Source organism: Salmo salar, chromosome 14 (assembly GCF_965601325.2).
Source record: "Salmo salar chromosome 14, fSalSal1, whole genome shotgun sequence".
Taxonomy (NCBI): domain Eukaryota; kingdom Metazoa; phylum Chordata; class Actinopteri; order Salmoniformes; family Salmonidae; genus Salmo; species Salmo salar.
The window spans coordinates 18,413,265-18,429,894 of NC_138304.1; the positions used below are offsets into that span (position 1 = coordinate 18,413,265).

The 16,630-nt window shown below is 44.0% G+C and overlaps 2 protein-coding genes across 2 annotated transcripts in view; one reads left to right on the plus strand and one right to left on the minus strand.

Annotated features, from left to right (window-relative positions):
* The window catches only part of clcn2a (chloride channel, voltage-sensitive 2a), a 43,243-nt gene extending 31,272 nt beyond the window's left edge, over nucleotides 1-11,971 (minus strand). The window contains exon 1 of the mRNA XM_082960815.1: nucleotides 11,737-11,971. Coding sequence (XP_082816941.1) covers nucleotides 11,737-11,890 — 154 coding nt within the window. The 5' untranslated portion in view covers nucleotides 11,891-11,971. The remainder of the gene's footprint in view (nucleotides 1-11,736) is intronic.
* Nucleotides 11,972-13,130: 1,159 nt separating this feature from the next.
* Nucleotides 13,131-16,419, plus strand: LOC106568862 (zona pellucida sperm-binding protein 4). Its single transcript, XM_014139603.3, has 8 exons — nucleotides 13,131-13,551; nucleotides 13,696-13,883; nucleotides 14,157-14,254; nucleotides 14,516-14,673; nucleotides 14,860-15,052; nucleotides 15,249-15,396; nucleotides 15,892-15,967; nucleotides 16,222-16,419. Exons 1-8 carry the CDS (start codon nucleotides 13,173-13,175, stop codon nucleotides 16,323-16,325), a joined length of 1,344 nt encoding a protein of 447 aa, XP_013995078.1. The 5' UTR covers nucleotides 13,131-13,172; the 3' UTR covers nucleotides 16,326-16,419.
* The last annotated feature ends 211 nt before the right edge of the window (nucleotides 16,420-16,630 follow it).

A 16,630-nucleotide genomic window follows, 5' to 3' on the forward strand; every position in this document is an offset into this window, starting at 1 on the left:
CGGTAGAGGCAGATAAGTATGCAGACACAAAACTGAAAAAGAACGTTCAGTACCAATATATTAAGTGAAGCCACTCAGCAGCAGGGCAAGAAGTCCAATAATGGACTAAAGGAACCTAATGTTAATCCTTATAGTCCAAGGATCTTACATGTTCTGTTTGGCTCTCGAAGCAGCCAAAAAAACAGCCAAATACTCCATATAAAAGTGAATCGATTCTCAATTGCGGTATGGTTCGGGAAACATAAATCTTCCTACTTTCACATTGACATTTTAGTAGACACTCTTATCCAGAGCGACTTACAATAGTGAGTGCATACATTTTCGTACGCTTTCGTATTGGTCCGTGGGAATTGAACCCCCAACCTTGGGGTTGGAAGTACCATACTCTACCAACTGAGCAACATGATGGGAACAATCACATCAAAATAATTTCACAAGTGCATAATAGACTTCATGTTAACTGGCCAGGTCGCAGTTGTAAATGAGAACTTGTTCTCAATTGGCCTACCAGGTGAAATAAAGGTGAAATAAAAATAAGTAAAATAAAAACTGGTTTTAACACAGTTGCAGCCAACAGTATTTTTCAGTAACAGCACGTTTGAGGCATCCGTCTTCCGTTTACACACAGGTGTTAGGAGACACAGATAGCTAATTAGCATAGGTAGTCGATTCTGTCTTCCGTCTGTTTTCCGTAAACACGAGCTGTAACATGGCGATATTGTCGTGTGCATCAATTTAACCTTTTGTTTTTTGAAAATCATTTCTCGCTGGTATGAAAGATCAGGTTCTTCCAAAACTATACTCCAAGGAATGCTTGTTAATGTTCAGACCGAGCGTCGGGGCTCTTAACAAACCTCCCCCTTACATAAGACGTCTTCGTTCTATTACTCTAATGTGTATTGTAATGGAACGGTGAGTCATGATCAAGAAGTAGGCGAGAGCCTAGATACTTACCACAACAGACTTTGCATGTTAGCAAATAACTTTGAGTTTGCAGACATTGACATGGAGATGAAAGAACAATTGATTCAGAGCTGTACCTCGTCCAGGCTGCGCTGTCGTGGTTCCTCCTGGCACCAGAGGGCGGCAGAGACCACCCTAGAGACTTTTATTGGACTCAGGTGTGTCTTGATATTTCATGATTGTGTCCCTTTTAAAAGAGGTCTGTTTTCTGTGGTCCTTTGCAGAAGCTTGAATTGTTTACTGGGTGCGTTTGTTTCCTGAGTGAGTTTGAGACATAGTGTTTGTTGTTTTTCAAGTGTACGGTGATCCTGCGACTACCGTTTCTCAGTAAAGTATTATGTTTATCCTTAACCACAGATTCCTTGTCTGGTCTCTTCTCTGCACCTGGGTCCAACCTCACCACGTCACATGCACAGAAGAGCACTGAGAGAGCCTGACATGACTAACAGCCCCTCTCGATCACAGGAGATCGCTGGAACTATCTGAAATCCAGGCAACAGGCATAGAACAGTGCTCGGCTGCTGTAGTCAATACAGTGCATCAGAAGCACACAACAAGTGCACAGAAAGGGTTAGATCAAACAACCAATAGAGGCAAATACACACATACTGGGGACTGTCCGGCAAGAGGAAAAGAGTGCAAAGCTTGTGGGAAACAAAATCACTTTTCAAAGCAGTGTCGATCAAAACCAAAACAGGAGCAGCACACAGACACCAGAGACAATGCTAAACAACACAGATCACGGCAGAAAGTTAACCACGTAAGTGCAACACACCGTGAAAATGCGAGGCGAGATTCATCAAGCAGTGAGCAGTGACAAGTGTTAGACAACCACGGACACACATTCAGCTAAATGGTGTCAGAGTAGTAGTTCTGATGGGGCTGCAGTGAACATGATCACAGGTAGTTTTCAATACACTTAAGCCACGGCCGCAGCTCAGCCCAGCCAAAATCAAGTTCTTTTGATACGGCTCCACAAACCCACTGCCCATTGCTGGTGCACTCACATGCAATGTAGAGGCAAGAGACAAGAACACTCCGAGCACATTCTATGTCATTCAAGGCGATGGCTACTCCCGGCTAAGCTACCACACAACTACGGAGCTAAGCCTGAGCAAGATAATTGACTCCGTCTTCATTTACATTACATTTACATTTTACTCATTTAGCAGACGCTCTTATCCAGAGCGACTTACAGTAGTGAATGCATACATTTCATACATTTTTTTCTCCGTACTGGTCCCCCATGGGAATCGAACCCACAACCCTGGCGTTGCAAACACCATGCTCTACCAACTGAGCCACACATAACCATGATGGAATGTTAATTGCTTAAAAGGTCCAATGCAGCCACTTTTACCTCAATATCAAACCATTTCTGGGTAGCAATGAATAAGTACCTTACTGTGATAGAAACAATCAAAATGGTCAAAAAGAAACAAAATAGCTTCTTAGCAAGAGCAATTTCTTAAGCAAGAATTTTGCTAGGGCTGTCTGGGAGTGGTCTGAGTGGTGAGGGGAACATTGAAAACTCGCTGTTATTGCCAGACGTTTGTCCTATTACCGTAATTTCCGGACTATTAAGCGCACCTGAATATAAGCCGCACCCACTGAATTAAAAAAATATATATTATTTTGAACATAAATAAGCCTCACATGTCTATAAGCCGCAGGTGCCTACCGGTACATTGAAACAAATGAACTTTACACAGGCTTTAACGAAACACGGCTTGTAACAAAAATAAATAGGCTTTAACGAAAGTAACGAAGTCTTCCTCACCAGTCCAGCGCACAGCGGCAGATGAACTTGTGGACAACCACCCAGAATGTTCAATGGAATTGGAGCGGTGAAAGATTCCCAGGTGAAACTACACACAGACACCGAAGTCCAGCCCACGTGCCAACCACACAGGGGCGTGCCCTTCCACATCCGAAAAAAAAAGTTGAAGACAAGCTATAAGCACTGGAGACTGATGACATTGTTGAGATGGTCCCACTGGGCAAAGACATCAGTTCAACGTCTAGTCTTGATTTACATTTGACTGAGTCGTCAACTAATGTGAATTCAACGTAAAAAAATCAACAAAACATTTCACCATGTCATTGGATTTAGGTTAAAAGTTGGGTGAAAAAAAATAAGAAATTCGCTTACGTTGATGACTATTTTCCAATCCAATCAGTGTTCCATGTTTATTTAAAGTATCACATTAAATTTGGTTGAAATGACGTGGAAACAACGTTGATTCAATCGGTTTTTGCCCAGTGGGGTGGCAGGGCCTAAACCCTGGGTCTCCCCCCATCGTGAGACCCTCAAAGCCCAAGGACCCAGAGTCTGGGCAGACAAGCACAAAGCCAATACAGCCATTCTACGTGAATGTCACATCACACCATGGACAACATCATCCACAAACTCAACAGAACCACAGTGTTTTCCAAGCTCGATCTAAAAGCTGGATATCACCAACTTGAACTACACCAGCAGATATTCCCCACGTTCACCACTCATCTCGGCCTGAGGAGGTATAAACCATTGAAATTTGGTATCTCTCCAGCTGCAGAGGTGTTCCAGAATGCTGTCAGACACGCCAAGGCACTGCAGGTGTGAAAAACCTCGGCGACAACATCATTGTGTATGTAGCAACACAAGCTGACCACAATAACAGCCTGAGAGTAGTGTTCCAAAGTTCTCTGTTTTCATCTTCTCTGCTGGCGGTATCTCAGCTGACCCGAAAAAAAAGTCACTGCCATTTACCAGGCCTGCAATCCCCAAAATGCAAGTCAAATAATGAGTCTTCTCCGTCATGGCCAACTACTGCTCAGATTTCATCCAGGATTATGCCATCCTCACTGTGCCACTACGGTAGCTTACAAAGAAGGATGTTCCATGGCAGTGGGGTGAGAAACAGGAAACAGCTCTGAAAAAACTAAGACAGCACAACCAGTGACACCACCATGTCATACCTTGATTCATAAAAGGAAACAGAGCTCATTGTAGAGGACAGTGGAGGCTGTTGAGGGGAGGACGGCTCATAATAAATGTCTGGAACGGAGCAAATGGAATGGCATCAAACGCATGGCAACACTACAGCATACAATGACATTCTAGATGATTCTGTGCTTCCAACTTTGTGGCAACAGTTTGGGGAAGGCCCTTTCCTGTTTCAGCATGACAATTCCCCCGTGCACAAAGCGAGGTCCATACAGAAATGGTTTGTCGAGATCGGTGTGGAAAAGTTTACTGGCTTGCATAGAACCCTGACCTCAACCCTATTGAACACCTCTGGGATGAATTGGAACACCGACTGCGAGCCAGGCCTAATCGCCCAACATCAGTGCCCGAATGCTCTTGTGGCTGAATGGAAGCAAGTCCCCGTAGCAATGTTCCAACATCTAGAGGAAAGCCTTCCCAGAAGAGTGGAGACTATTATACCAGCAAAGGGGGGACCAACTCCATATTAATACCCATGATTTTCGAATGAGATGTTCGACGAGCAGGTGTCCACATACTTTTGGCCATGTAGTGTACCTCGTCTGACTTTTCTTATGGACTAAAAACAGACTGTTCAGAATCAAAACAGAGACAGTTGTGTCTTAAATGCTTTATATTTGCATTTGTGAATTGTTCCATTATAATCATTACATGCAGAAAGCAACAGTCAAGTTGAAATGTGTTTGTTTGAATACACAGAAATGTTTTTATTGACTCAATGGAAGTCAGGACTCCCTGGAAAACAGCGGTAAATTGTTAGAGTGTACTATCCTAGCTACAAATATCATACCCCCAAAAATGCTAACCCTGTTATTGTAATGGTGAGAGGTTAGCATGTCTTCGGGGTATGATATTTGTGCGTCTAACTTTCTCACTGATCATTATTCACGATTCATTCAGGACTATCCGTAATCATGGTAGTGTTTAGAAACATTTTCTATTCTTATTTACAATAAAAGTGACTCCAAAATTACACAAAACATTATTTATCATTATAAACTGGGTGGTTCAATCCCTGAATGCTGATTGCCTGACAGCCATGGTATGTATATCAGACCGTATACCACGGGTATGACAAAACATTTATTTCTACTGCTCTAATTACGTTGGTAACCAGTTTATAATAGCAATAAGGCACCTCAAGGGTTTGTGGTATATGGCCAATATACCATGGCTAAGGGCTGTGTCCAGGCACTCCACGATGCGTTGTGCGTAAGAATAGCCCTTAGCCATGGTATATTGGCCATATACTACACCCCCTCATGCCTTATTACTTAATTAGAGAACAGGTGGGTCTGATCCTGAATGCTGATTGGTTAAAACCACACTCCAGCCGGTGTCTATTCCACAAGTTAGCACCGGCTAAATCTATGACATGCCTATTTACTCCGTTCCATCTGACTGTGCAACACACTGTCCCATCAACCCAGCCCAGCAATTGATGAACTTGATCTCCACTATAAAAAGCATCTAGACGTTATCTCACATTTCTTTTAGACTAACATTTAGTTTTCAACAGCAGAGATTTGTATAAACCTTACTGTCTATCTCTCCGACATTTGCAACATTGTTTCAATATTCAAATTCGATCTCCAGCTGTCCCATAGTAATGAACGAGTCGGGACGAGACCGACAGGCAGGCAACGTTTCTCATCCAGTCGGAATCATGGATCAGCTGGTATCATTTTTATGGATAAATACAAAGAAATGTCAATTGAAAAAGGTAAAACAAAATTAAATGCAGTTAGTTTGCAATCTTTCCAGCTTCAGTTTGAAGTGATTGTGTTATCTGTGTTGTTGGCTAGCTCCCCTGAACAACAGTTTCCTAACGAGAGAGCACATTTTCTATGCCAGGTGAAATCGCACCTTATTAGCTCATTGTTATGGATGTGTCCAAATAAATGTCACTAGAAAACAGCTTAAACAAATGCAGCTACTTTGCTGTTATTCTGGCTTTTTGATGTGACTGGAAGTTAGCCGTAGTTGGCTTGCTAGCAAGCAAGGGATAAGAACGTTGCCAGCCAGTTTGGCAATGGAACATTTAGAACGATCGACTGGATCGCTCCATAGATACAGAACAAAAAGACTGAACGACTGGGTCGCGTCTCTGGCAACCGAACCAATAGAACGAACAACCAGCCGGCTTGGGTAGCAACCCTAGATTTGTGTCGGGACTATATCTTGTGGAAGGATGAATTAGAACGAAGAAATTCATCAAAATTATATTTTTTTATGAAAATATGTCAATCATGATTTGCATATGTTGGTAACTCGTTATATAAAAGTGATAATGCCCTCGAAAGAGATGGTTGGAGGATATATTGGCACGGTTTGCTGGCCCTCAATGAATATATCCTCCAAACACTGACTTCTCATGCATTATCACTTAATTCAGTTATCCCCATTGAGACTGTGTCTGTGCCTCGATCTAGTTTGAGAAAAACTAAACATTCATATCATTATTGAAAGAGATTGTGATATCTCACATCTCAAAATAGGGCTACTTAATGTTAGATCCCTCACTTCCAAGTCAATCACTGATCATAATCTTGATGTGATTGGCCTGACTGAAACATGGCTCAAGCCTGATACATTTACTGTGTTAAAGGAGGCATCTCCTCCTGGTTACACTAGTGACCATATCTCCTCTGCAAAGGCAGAGGTGTTGCTAGCATTTCCGACAGTGTTTTCATATTTTGAGCTTCTAGTCATGAAATCTATGCAGCCTACTCAATCACTTTTTAAAGCTACTGTTTTACAGTCCTCCTGGGCCGTATACAGCATTCATCACTGAGTTCCTTGAATTCCTATCGGACATTGTAGTCATGGGAGACAATATTCACATTTTTGGTGACTTCAATATTCACATGGAAAAGTCCACAGACCCACTCCAAAAGACTTACGGAGGCATCATCGATTCAGTTGGTTTTGTCTAACATGTCTCCGGACCTAGTCATTGCAACAGTCATACTCTGGATCTAGTTTTGTTCCGTGGAATAAATATTGTGGATCTAAATGTTTTTCCTCATAATCCTGGACTATCGGACCACCTTCTTATTATGTTTGCAATCGCAAAAAATAATCTGCTCAGACCACAACCAAGGATCATCAAAAGCCGTGCTATAAATTCTCGGATGACTCAAAAATTCCTAGATGCCCTTCCAGACTCCCTCCACCAACCCAAGGATGTTGGAGTACAAAAATCGGTTAACCACCTAACTGAGGATCTAAATTTAACCTTGCGTAATACTCTAGACGCAGTCACACCCCTAAAAACTAAAATAATTTGTCACAAGAAATTAGCTCCCTGGTATACAGAAAATACCCGAGCCCTGAAGCAAGCTTCCAGAAAATTGGAACGAAAATGGCATGCCACCAAAATGGAAGTATTCTGACTAGCTTGGAAAGACAGTACCGTGCAATACCGAAGAGCCTTCACTGCTGCTTGATCATCCTATTTTTCCAACCTAATTGAGGAGAATGAGAACAATCCAAAATGTATTTTTGATACTGTTGCAAAACTAACTAAAAAGCAGCATTCCCCAAGAGAGGATGGCTCTCACTTCAGCAGTGATGAATTCATAAACTTCTTTGACGAAAAGATCATGATCATTAGAAAGCAAATTACGGACTCCTTTTTGAATCTGCGTACTTCTCCAAAGCTCAGTTGTCCTGAGTCTGCACAGAACTGCCAGGACCTAAGATCAATGGAGACACTCAAGAACTGGTGTCCTGTGTTCATTTAAGTAGGGTCACTCTAATTCTCTCTCTCTCCTCCCGGAGGACCTGAGCCCTAGGACCATGCCTCAGGACTACCTGGCCTGAAGACTCCTGGCTGTCCCCAGTCCACCCGGTCATGCTGCTGCTCCAGTTTCAACTGTTCTGCCTGTGGCTATGGAATCCTATCCCGTTCACCGGACGTGCTACCTTGTCCCGGACCTGCTGTTTCGACTCTCTCTCTCTCACCTGCTGTCTCGACCTCTGAATGCTCGGCTATGAAAAGGCAACTGACATTTACTCCTGAAGTACTGACCTGTTGCACCCTATATAACCACTGTGATTATTATTTGACCCTGCAGGTCATCTATGAACATTTGAACATCTTGAAGAACAATCTGGTCATGTACTCTTATAATCTCCACCCAATACAGCCAGAAGAGGACTAGCCACCCCTCAGAGCCTGGTTCCTCTCTCGGTTTCTTCCTAGATTCCTGCCTTTCTAGGGAGTTTTTTTCTAACTATCGTGCTTCTACATCTGCATTGGTTGCTGTTTGTGGTTTTAGGCTTGTTTTCTGTATAGCACTTTGTGACATCTGCTAATGTAAAAAGGGATTTATAAATACATTTGATTGATTGATTTCTATTGGGCACAAAATAATCTGAAACACAACCCAAACAAACAGCAAATGTATCCAACAAGTTTGTAGAGTCACAAGCTTGATGTAATCAATATGGGACCAAATACTCAAATTAAAACTGACAGTCTGCAGTTTAACCTCGTCGTCACTGTATAATTTCAAATTCAAAGTGCTGGAGTACAGAGCCAAAAAAAAAAACATTTGTCACTGTCCCAATACTTTTGGAGCTCACTGTGTATTCTCATTGTTATCTTGATAGGCGAGTCCCCTACAAGACAGAATTTTGAATGAAATTCCATTTCAACTTACTCGGTTGGTTCGTTGGGGGAATTTGTCTTTGTGCAGGTTGAATTTTCAGACAAAATGTTCGCAGTGTGCAGGTCCGGGATCAAGGGGTAACATTCCCCTCTCTCGACACACATGTGCCCCCGATGGAGACCGGGGTCTAATTCCTGCGTTGAACCCTCCCACCTCCCATTTTCTCTCCCCTAATCATGTATATGGCCTTGTAATTTCACATTTTTCTGAAAACAGCATAAAAATATATGGGATCCAAAAGGTTCACTGGAAATTATTGTTGTACAGATTTTTCCACAATAGAGGTCGGTCGACATTTTTGACAAAATGTTCACAGGAAAGTATTGTCGTACTGTTCCACGATATCCCACGGCAATAAGTCAGACTAGCGGTCCCACCATCGACTAGTGGCACCACTGCTAGTGGTACCTATGTCATCTCAGGAGGACGTTCTGGCTAACAGATACACACGAACACACACTAGTTTGGCACGTGGTGGGTGGCCCTCTGCCCGGTGCTTGCATGGTCGACTTGGCCCGTCCTTATATCCACAGCAGCGTGACAGACGTCTTCTTCTCAATCCAAAACACACACGGTCTGCCAGATGCATATTTCTATCACTATGTATTGAATTGCTTATTCTGTTCGTAATATGAATCGTACAAAAATAAATGATATAATGACATGTGGGTCAAAGCAATCAAAACAAATGTGAGTGTAAATTCCCTCAGCGCAAGCATAGGCTACAACAATCACGAGCAACCAGTGCACGAAATGGGAAAAGCCCATTTCATGAGAGGCACTGGCACATCTCAAATGAATTCTCGAGGAACACCTCAAACAGATAAATAAATACCGGAAACACTTTGGAAACCACAACCTGTTATCTGGGCTCAAGTCTTTCCCACACAACTCCAGGTTGTAAAAAATATTGATTTCAACACGCGGTCTATGGAAGTTGATGCACGCGGATCATCACAATAAAATGCAGGAGATCTACATGTACAACATAGAATACAGTAGACGGCCAATGGTGGTGAGTGAGAGGAGTCAGTCACGCTGGATTAAGTGTTAGCGTAGCATGTTAGCGCTTTCTCCATCTTAGCTAACCAGCTTTCGCTCTCTAAAGCTAACCGTCACGATGAGCAGCTCAGCTTTTTGACGGAGTATGTAGGCAAGGCTCTCAAACCGTGACTCTCTAGAACAGAGGGCACACACACACACACACACACACACACACACACACACACACACACACACACACACACACACACACACACACACACACACACACACACACACACACACACACACACACACACACACACACAGAGAGAATAGAACAGAGGCAAACACTCATCCTCCTACTCCTCTGGTGGGAGGATGGCTGGGCTCTGCTCTCCTCAAGTTATGCAACATGTACCAGAACGTTGCAAGATCTCGCTGGTACTCAAGAGTCTTATTGAAGAGAGGCCGAGTTGTGTCCTTCTATTTTAAATTTCCCCCTTTGTTATGTTTTTGCATCTCGGCCTCATTGGGTTATTCCTTTTCAAGGTTTGAGTGCCAGTACCCTTTTAACTCTATAGAAATGTTTTATCCTAAGCGCCGGCCACCATTCATTCTAGCCTGAACGGAAACCAGGCTTCCTAGTACAAATATAAACACACATATACTGTCACTGAATATTCTCTCTCTCTCTCGTACATAGACTGAGAATAAATCAATTGGTCACTGAACACAACAATAGGTACCACACTTGATCAGTAACTACTTCTGATAGCTAGCTTATTAACAGAGGAAAAAGTCCCTAAACCAACCAACTCTGGCTACATATCTTTTCAGTACGCTCTTTTCCAGTCAGCTAGACAGAGTATTTACGATAATGCTTTCACCTATCCAATCGTAATCGGCTCAGTAGCCACAAGGGCACGGTGTGTAGGAGACACGGAGAGAAAGCAGTTGGAACACAGCCATAAACTTCAGCCTACACAGTCACATGCATTCTAAATCACACCTACAGAGATAGAGATGCTACTTTATTTTCCTTTCCTCCTCTCTCTCCATTTCTTTCTCTTTCTCCCTCTCCCTCTGTTTCTTTCTACCTCTCCCTCTCTGTTTCTTTCTCTTTCTACCTCTCCCTCTCTCTCTGTTTCTCTTTCTACCTCTCCCTCTCTCTCTCAGTCACACACGCACTCACACGCACATCCTGTCCTTGTTCCTGTCCCTCATCATGTTGTACTACTCTGGAGAGAAAAGCCAGGAGGTTGAAAGGCGTGACGCAGTAAGATGAAGATGAAGGTGAGGAGCTATTGACATGCACAACAGCAGCCCTCGTCATCACAGACACACTAAGTGACCATTCATTACCAGCAGAGGGGGCTGTTTTTACATTGACAGAAGAGCAGTGTCGTCACCCACGAGGCCACGGCACAGGATTGCTCATCAGTCATCATGCTGTGTCATAAGCGTCAACTTTACCCACCTCTCTCATTTAGAGGCTGATAGGAGGCACCAATAATATCAGAACCTCTCTTCAAATGTGTTCTGTGTTCAATAGGGCAGAGCGGTCAGGTCAGGTTATGGTCTGGGTTATCTCTCGTGGAAAGACGAGGTGAACATGCATGGTACAGCAGACCTGTCATGATATAACGAGATGCGTGAGATCCCGAGCAACATTAGTTTCGGTGCTTGGGTTTTTTCGTCACTGGTTATTTGGGCAAATCACGAGTTCGCAGGTGTTATCATTTTTCGAATTTAAGAAGGGGAAGGGACATTTGGCCCATAGACATGCCCGTAACTTGCAAAGAGAGAGGGTGGAGCTCTTTGTTCTGGTTCCGATCCCCGTTCTCCCTCTTCTCTTAGTTAAAAGCATCTGACCAATTACGCAATACTTTAGTTCTGGGTTAACCGAGATTATGGTCAGTGAGGTGGTTAGTGCAGCATAGGATGATGCTGTCAATTCAGTGGTTGTGGTGCAGTCATAGGAGCAGCACAGTACTCGCTCACTCGGATACTTGGCACTGTAGTCTTTCTGTGGTCATTACACAGGTCAGTAAATATGAGTGGTCATGTTGAGGTCATTAGACATCTCAGTAAATATGAGTGGTCATGTTACCGTCCGTCTCTCACCATGACACTTAGCGCAGGGGTCTTTCTCATACTCCAGCAGCTCTGCCGACCGACTGCGAACACTGGTGACCCTCCGCAGCCCCCCGCCATCACGCAGGCGGGCCGCCTCCTCCTTGGCGTACACACCGAGCTCCTGTGTGTAACGCCCATACATCTAAATGAGAGGGGGGAGGAAGGGAAGAGAAAGCGAATATTAGATCATTTTGAAGTATTCGTTATGACCCTCAGCATACACAACCAGCTTCTGAGTTCTGCTTAATATAATACATTAATCACACATGGGAGAGAGAGAAGGACAGAGGGATGAGAAGGGGGAGGGCAAGAGAGAATTAGAGAGGGATAGATAGAAGGAGAAATAGAGGCTGCATTTCAATAGTCTTAGGGGATAGCTAAAAGGTGTCCCTCATATAGATTTTTGGTGAAAATGAAGGAGAGGGGACAAGAAGAGGAAGCATCTTCAGACTATTGAGAAGGACCCAATGAGGTAGCACAGACCATTAATCAAGTATCCAAATTATCCCTTTGATAGGCACAAGCTCATGGTGTTGACCAATCCCTAGAGACTGATGAGCAGTATAGAAAATGAGATTATTTGATCATTTTTCAGTGCCTAAGTCCTTTTGAAACTATACATTAAACACAGTGGAGGCTGCTGAGCGTGGCTCATAATAATGGCTGGAACGGAATTAATGGAATGGCATCAAACACATGGAAACCATTTGTCTGATGTATTTGATACCATTCCACTTATGCCACTCCAGCTATTACCACGAGCCTGTTCTCCCCAATTAAGGTGCCACCAACCTCCTGTGATGAAACATGGGAGAGAGAGAGAGAGAGAGAGAGAGAGAGAGAGAGAGAGAGGATGGAGAGAAGGGGCGACAAGAAAAAGGTGAGAGAGAGATAGAGAGAAAGTGAAGGAGACTAATAGAGGATGTATCTCAATAGTCCAATATGGTTTCCTCCTTTCTCCGTTTGTGCTGAGAAGACTGGTGAAAGGAAATGTTTGAATATTGGTTATTTTGTAGCCTATATTCTCAGATCAGTGAAAATGACAGGAGACAAGCGGAAGCAACTTTCGACTACTGAGACGGATCCAGTGATACAGACAATTTATCAATTTCACAGCATTTAAATTGGCCAATTTGATAGACACAATCCCTAGGTAATGATCGCTCTCTAGAGCCAAATGAGCCGTCAATGAGCTGCACCTGCCAGGCCCTGACTGATTAACTACCCAGGGCTGGCGACGGCTTGACTCTTAACGAGGGGCTCCCGCCAAACCAACACACTCAATCAGGGGTATATTCAATACGCCGATTCCTTTGCAGACCTTTTCTTAATCGGAAGCAAACGGAACAAAACGGGGCAGACCTACCTGAATTTGTCAAATAGAAACTCTTGTTTTGCTCTGTTTGTGGCCGTTTGGTTCTTAAATGGTAAACGGTTTCCGTAATGAATACATCTCAGGTATAAAAGCCTCAGCAAGCTACAGAAGTACAGTGGAGTCAGTCCAATATTGTACAACAATGGCAGGGTGGGTTGAAGTGGCGGTTGTTATTGCGGCTGTTTGCTGCGCCAATGTACTTGGCGCACTGAAGTGGGGAATGCGTTCACAGCATCTGACTGGACCTGTAACTTATGCCGCGCAGCCTCAGCAGGTCATCCAGAGGCCAGTGGCTTCCACTCCTATAGAGAAATGCCAAGTGAAGGAGGAGGAGATGATTACTTGTGGAACCCCTGTGATTACTATTGCTCAATGTGAAGCGATCAACTGCTGCTTTGATGGGTGGCGGTGCTACTATGGGAAAGCAGGTGAGTAAACTACTGTCGTTTTGGTTTTTCCTAATGTATTTTACAATATCACGTTACTTATACTTCTCCTTGCCAAGCTTAACTTATAAGACTCATTTATGGAGTGTTAGTGCCTTCTCCTCTCTTTGCCGTCTCCTTCCCCAGTGACTGTTCAGTGTAGCAGAGACGGTCAGTTTGTGGTGGTGGTGGCCAGGGATTCCACTCGGCCCAACCTAGACCTTGATTCCATTAGTCTGCTTGGTGGGCAGGATGCCCCCTGTAAGCCTGTTGGCACCACTACAGTCTTTGCCGTATACCAGTTCCCTGTCACTGCATGTGGCACCACTCTGATGGTGGGTAGCTGTCTTTAATGTGCCATGCACTGTAAGTCTGATCTATGAATCCAATCCATTGTGGCTTCCATGGGGGGGGGGGGGGGGGGGTCATATCTTGGTCTGAAACACTGCTGGGGTTCTACTCTCCTGGTAGTTAACTGGCTAATTATGTAATTACCCAGTGTGCCTCATCTAATGTGAGGATAAAAATGAACACCTGCTCTGAATTTAAAGCCTGGATGTTATATACCAGTTGGTGTACACCAACTAAATGTGTTCTGTAATTTTCAGGAGGACAGTGGCTATGTGGTCTACGAGAACAGCATGACTTCTTCCTATGAAGTGGGGATTGGACCTCGTGGCTCAATCACCAGAGACAGCCATTTTGAGTGGGTCTTCTCTCCGGTGGCTTAACGTACAACCAATTCCACTCGGCTCAATTAAATGCTCCAACTTTTTTTCTTTTGATATCTCTAAGATATTTCAAGGGGACTAATTAACTGAAGAAGCTGACACTAACTGGTATCCAATTTGACGCTCGAGTTGCTGTACCCAGCAAATGCTAGCTAGCCCACACAATCCATGTTGAGAAACCCGATACTGGTGGTCCTAATGTACGTTCCATAACAGGACAAATGTTTCTCTCCTAGGCTGCTGTTCCAGTGTAGGTACTCTGGAACTGCAGTGGAGGCACTGATTGTTGAGGTGAACACTGTTGCGCCACCTGCTCCGGTTGCTGTTCCTGGACCCATCAGCGTGGCGCTCCGACTGGCCAGCGGAGAATGTTACATCAAGGGATGTGTGGAAGGTAAGTTGTTGGAATAATAAAATCTTTCATTAATGGCTTGTAGTTGTGTCGGGGGGGGGGGGGGGGGGAATTGACTTGTGGCATAACATGCCTGGTTCCTTAACTTGTCTTCTATAAAGACTTTCAAATGTGTTGCTTCCTGGGTTTACACTTCAAGTGTTTGAATTCTAACCTTTGTCTCCACAGATGTGGAAGCCTACACCTCCTACTACAGTGAGACAGACTACCCAGTTGTCAAGGTCCTGAAGGAGCCGGTGTATGTTGAGGTTTACATCCAGAGGAGGACTGACTCTAACCTGGTCCTGACTTTGGAGCACTGCTGGGCCACCTCCACCCCCAGTCCTCTAAGCCTGCCCAAGTGGGACCTCCTGGTTGATGGGTAACTGGAGAACCAAGATGGTTGCCTTGCTGCTCCCCCCCCCCCCCCCCCTCCCCATGTATTGCTCCTTTCCAACTTTCATTTTAAATCTGTGCTTACATGTAAACTAACTGGGGCTCTTCCAACCAGGATGTTAACCTAGGAACTTTAGGAAGATCCTAGAGTTGTACAAACAATGACTTTCTCCCCCCTCCAGGTGTCCGTCTCAGGATGACCGCTACATGACCTCTGTGATCCCTGTGGCTGGCTCGTCTGGCGTCGTGTTCCCCACCCACTACAAACGCTTTGTGGTCAAGATGTTCACTTTTGTGGATGCGCACACCTTAGCCCCTCTAAAGGACAGGGTACTGCATCTTTACTTTACTACAGCAGGGCTGTTTCATTGAAGGCCTCATGGTCTGCTGGGATTTTCTCCCTGATGGTTGACTGATTGGCCAGGAAGTCCACTCCACTCCCGTCCAAGTCACTAGTTGAAAGCCAGCAGTGACGGCTTTTAAATGGCTTGCATAATTGTCGCTATTTGATGCTGCCTATCAGTTAAGGGTGTTGGGCCAGTAACTGAAAGGTTGCTGGTTCGAATTGTTGAGTAGGTGAGATCTGTGCCCTTAAGCAAGCTGCTAAACCTTAATTGCTCATGTAAGTCACTCTGGATAAGAGCATCTGCTAAAGGGTTGCTTTCTACCTACAGGTTGCCATTCATTATCAGTCTTTCCCTGGAGGCAGAACTGAGCATTTTGCACTAGATGGGATGGCTGTTAAGTCAAATTGGCCATTATAAAAATTCTGCTGCCTCTAGTACATGACTCATCCCAATAAATGCCAACATTCCTTCCATCCAGGTGTTCATTCACTGTAGTACAGAGGTGTGCTCCGCTACTGGGAACCACTCCTGTCAACAGAGCTGCAACAGGCAAAGTAATTGGCTTTTTTTGTAATCTTCCACCTTGGGATGGATTTAAATTTGATCACCTAGCTTTAATTATTTTTAAGTGATGGCCATCAATCCTGGTCCTAGAGCACTATGGGGTTTACATTTGCACAAACATCAATACATCCTAACCTTAATTTGACCAGGGATTGAAAGTAGCTGGAAATACTAAACTGTTTTGTGCATAAGTTGGATTTAGTGCTTGAGGCATTATGACTTAATACATCTTCTGTTCCTCCAGGGAGAGATGTGAAGTCTTTGGATGGAGAGACTACCGTGGTGTCCAGTGGGGAGCTGATTTTGACCCAACCAGAACCACCTGCCAGGCCTGAGAAATACTTGTGATCCACCTCTGCTTGGGATGAGGGCATGACTACGACCTAGTAGCAGATACACATTGACTTGTGATCCACTAGCTTGCTAAATAAAATGCTTGTTTTTTAATATGCATGTTGATGGGTTTTTGTTTGACCTTACTAGAGAACTGATCTTGCTTTCAACACTTTGGGCACAGGGTGCTTCTGATTTCTGCCAATCACCTTGGATCATTGTTTTGTTGTAGAGATGTGTTAAGCCATGCAAGCTTACTATCGCAATGCATTGGCTGCAAATTTCTGAAGGGTTGTCCCTTGTGTTTTAAAAAAAATAAA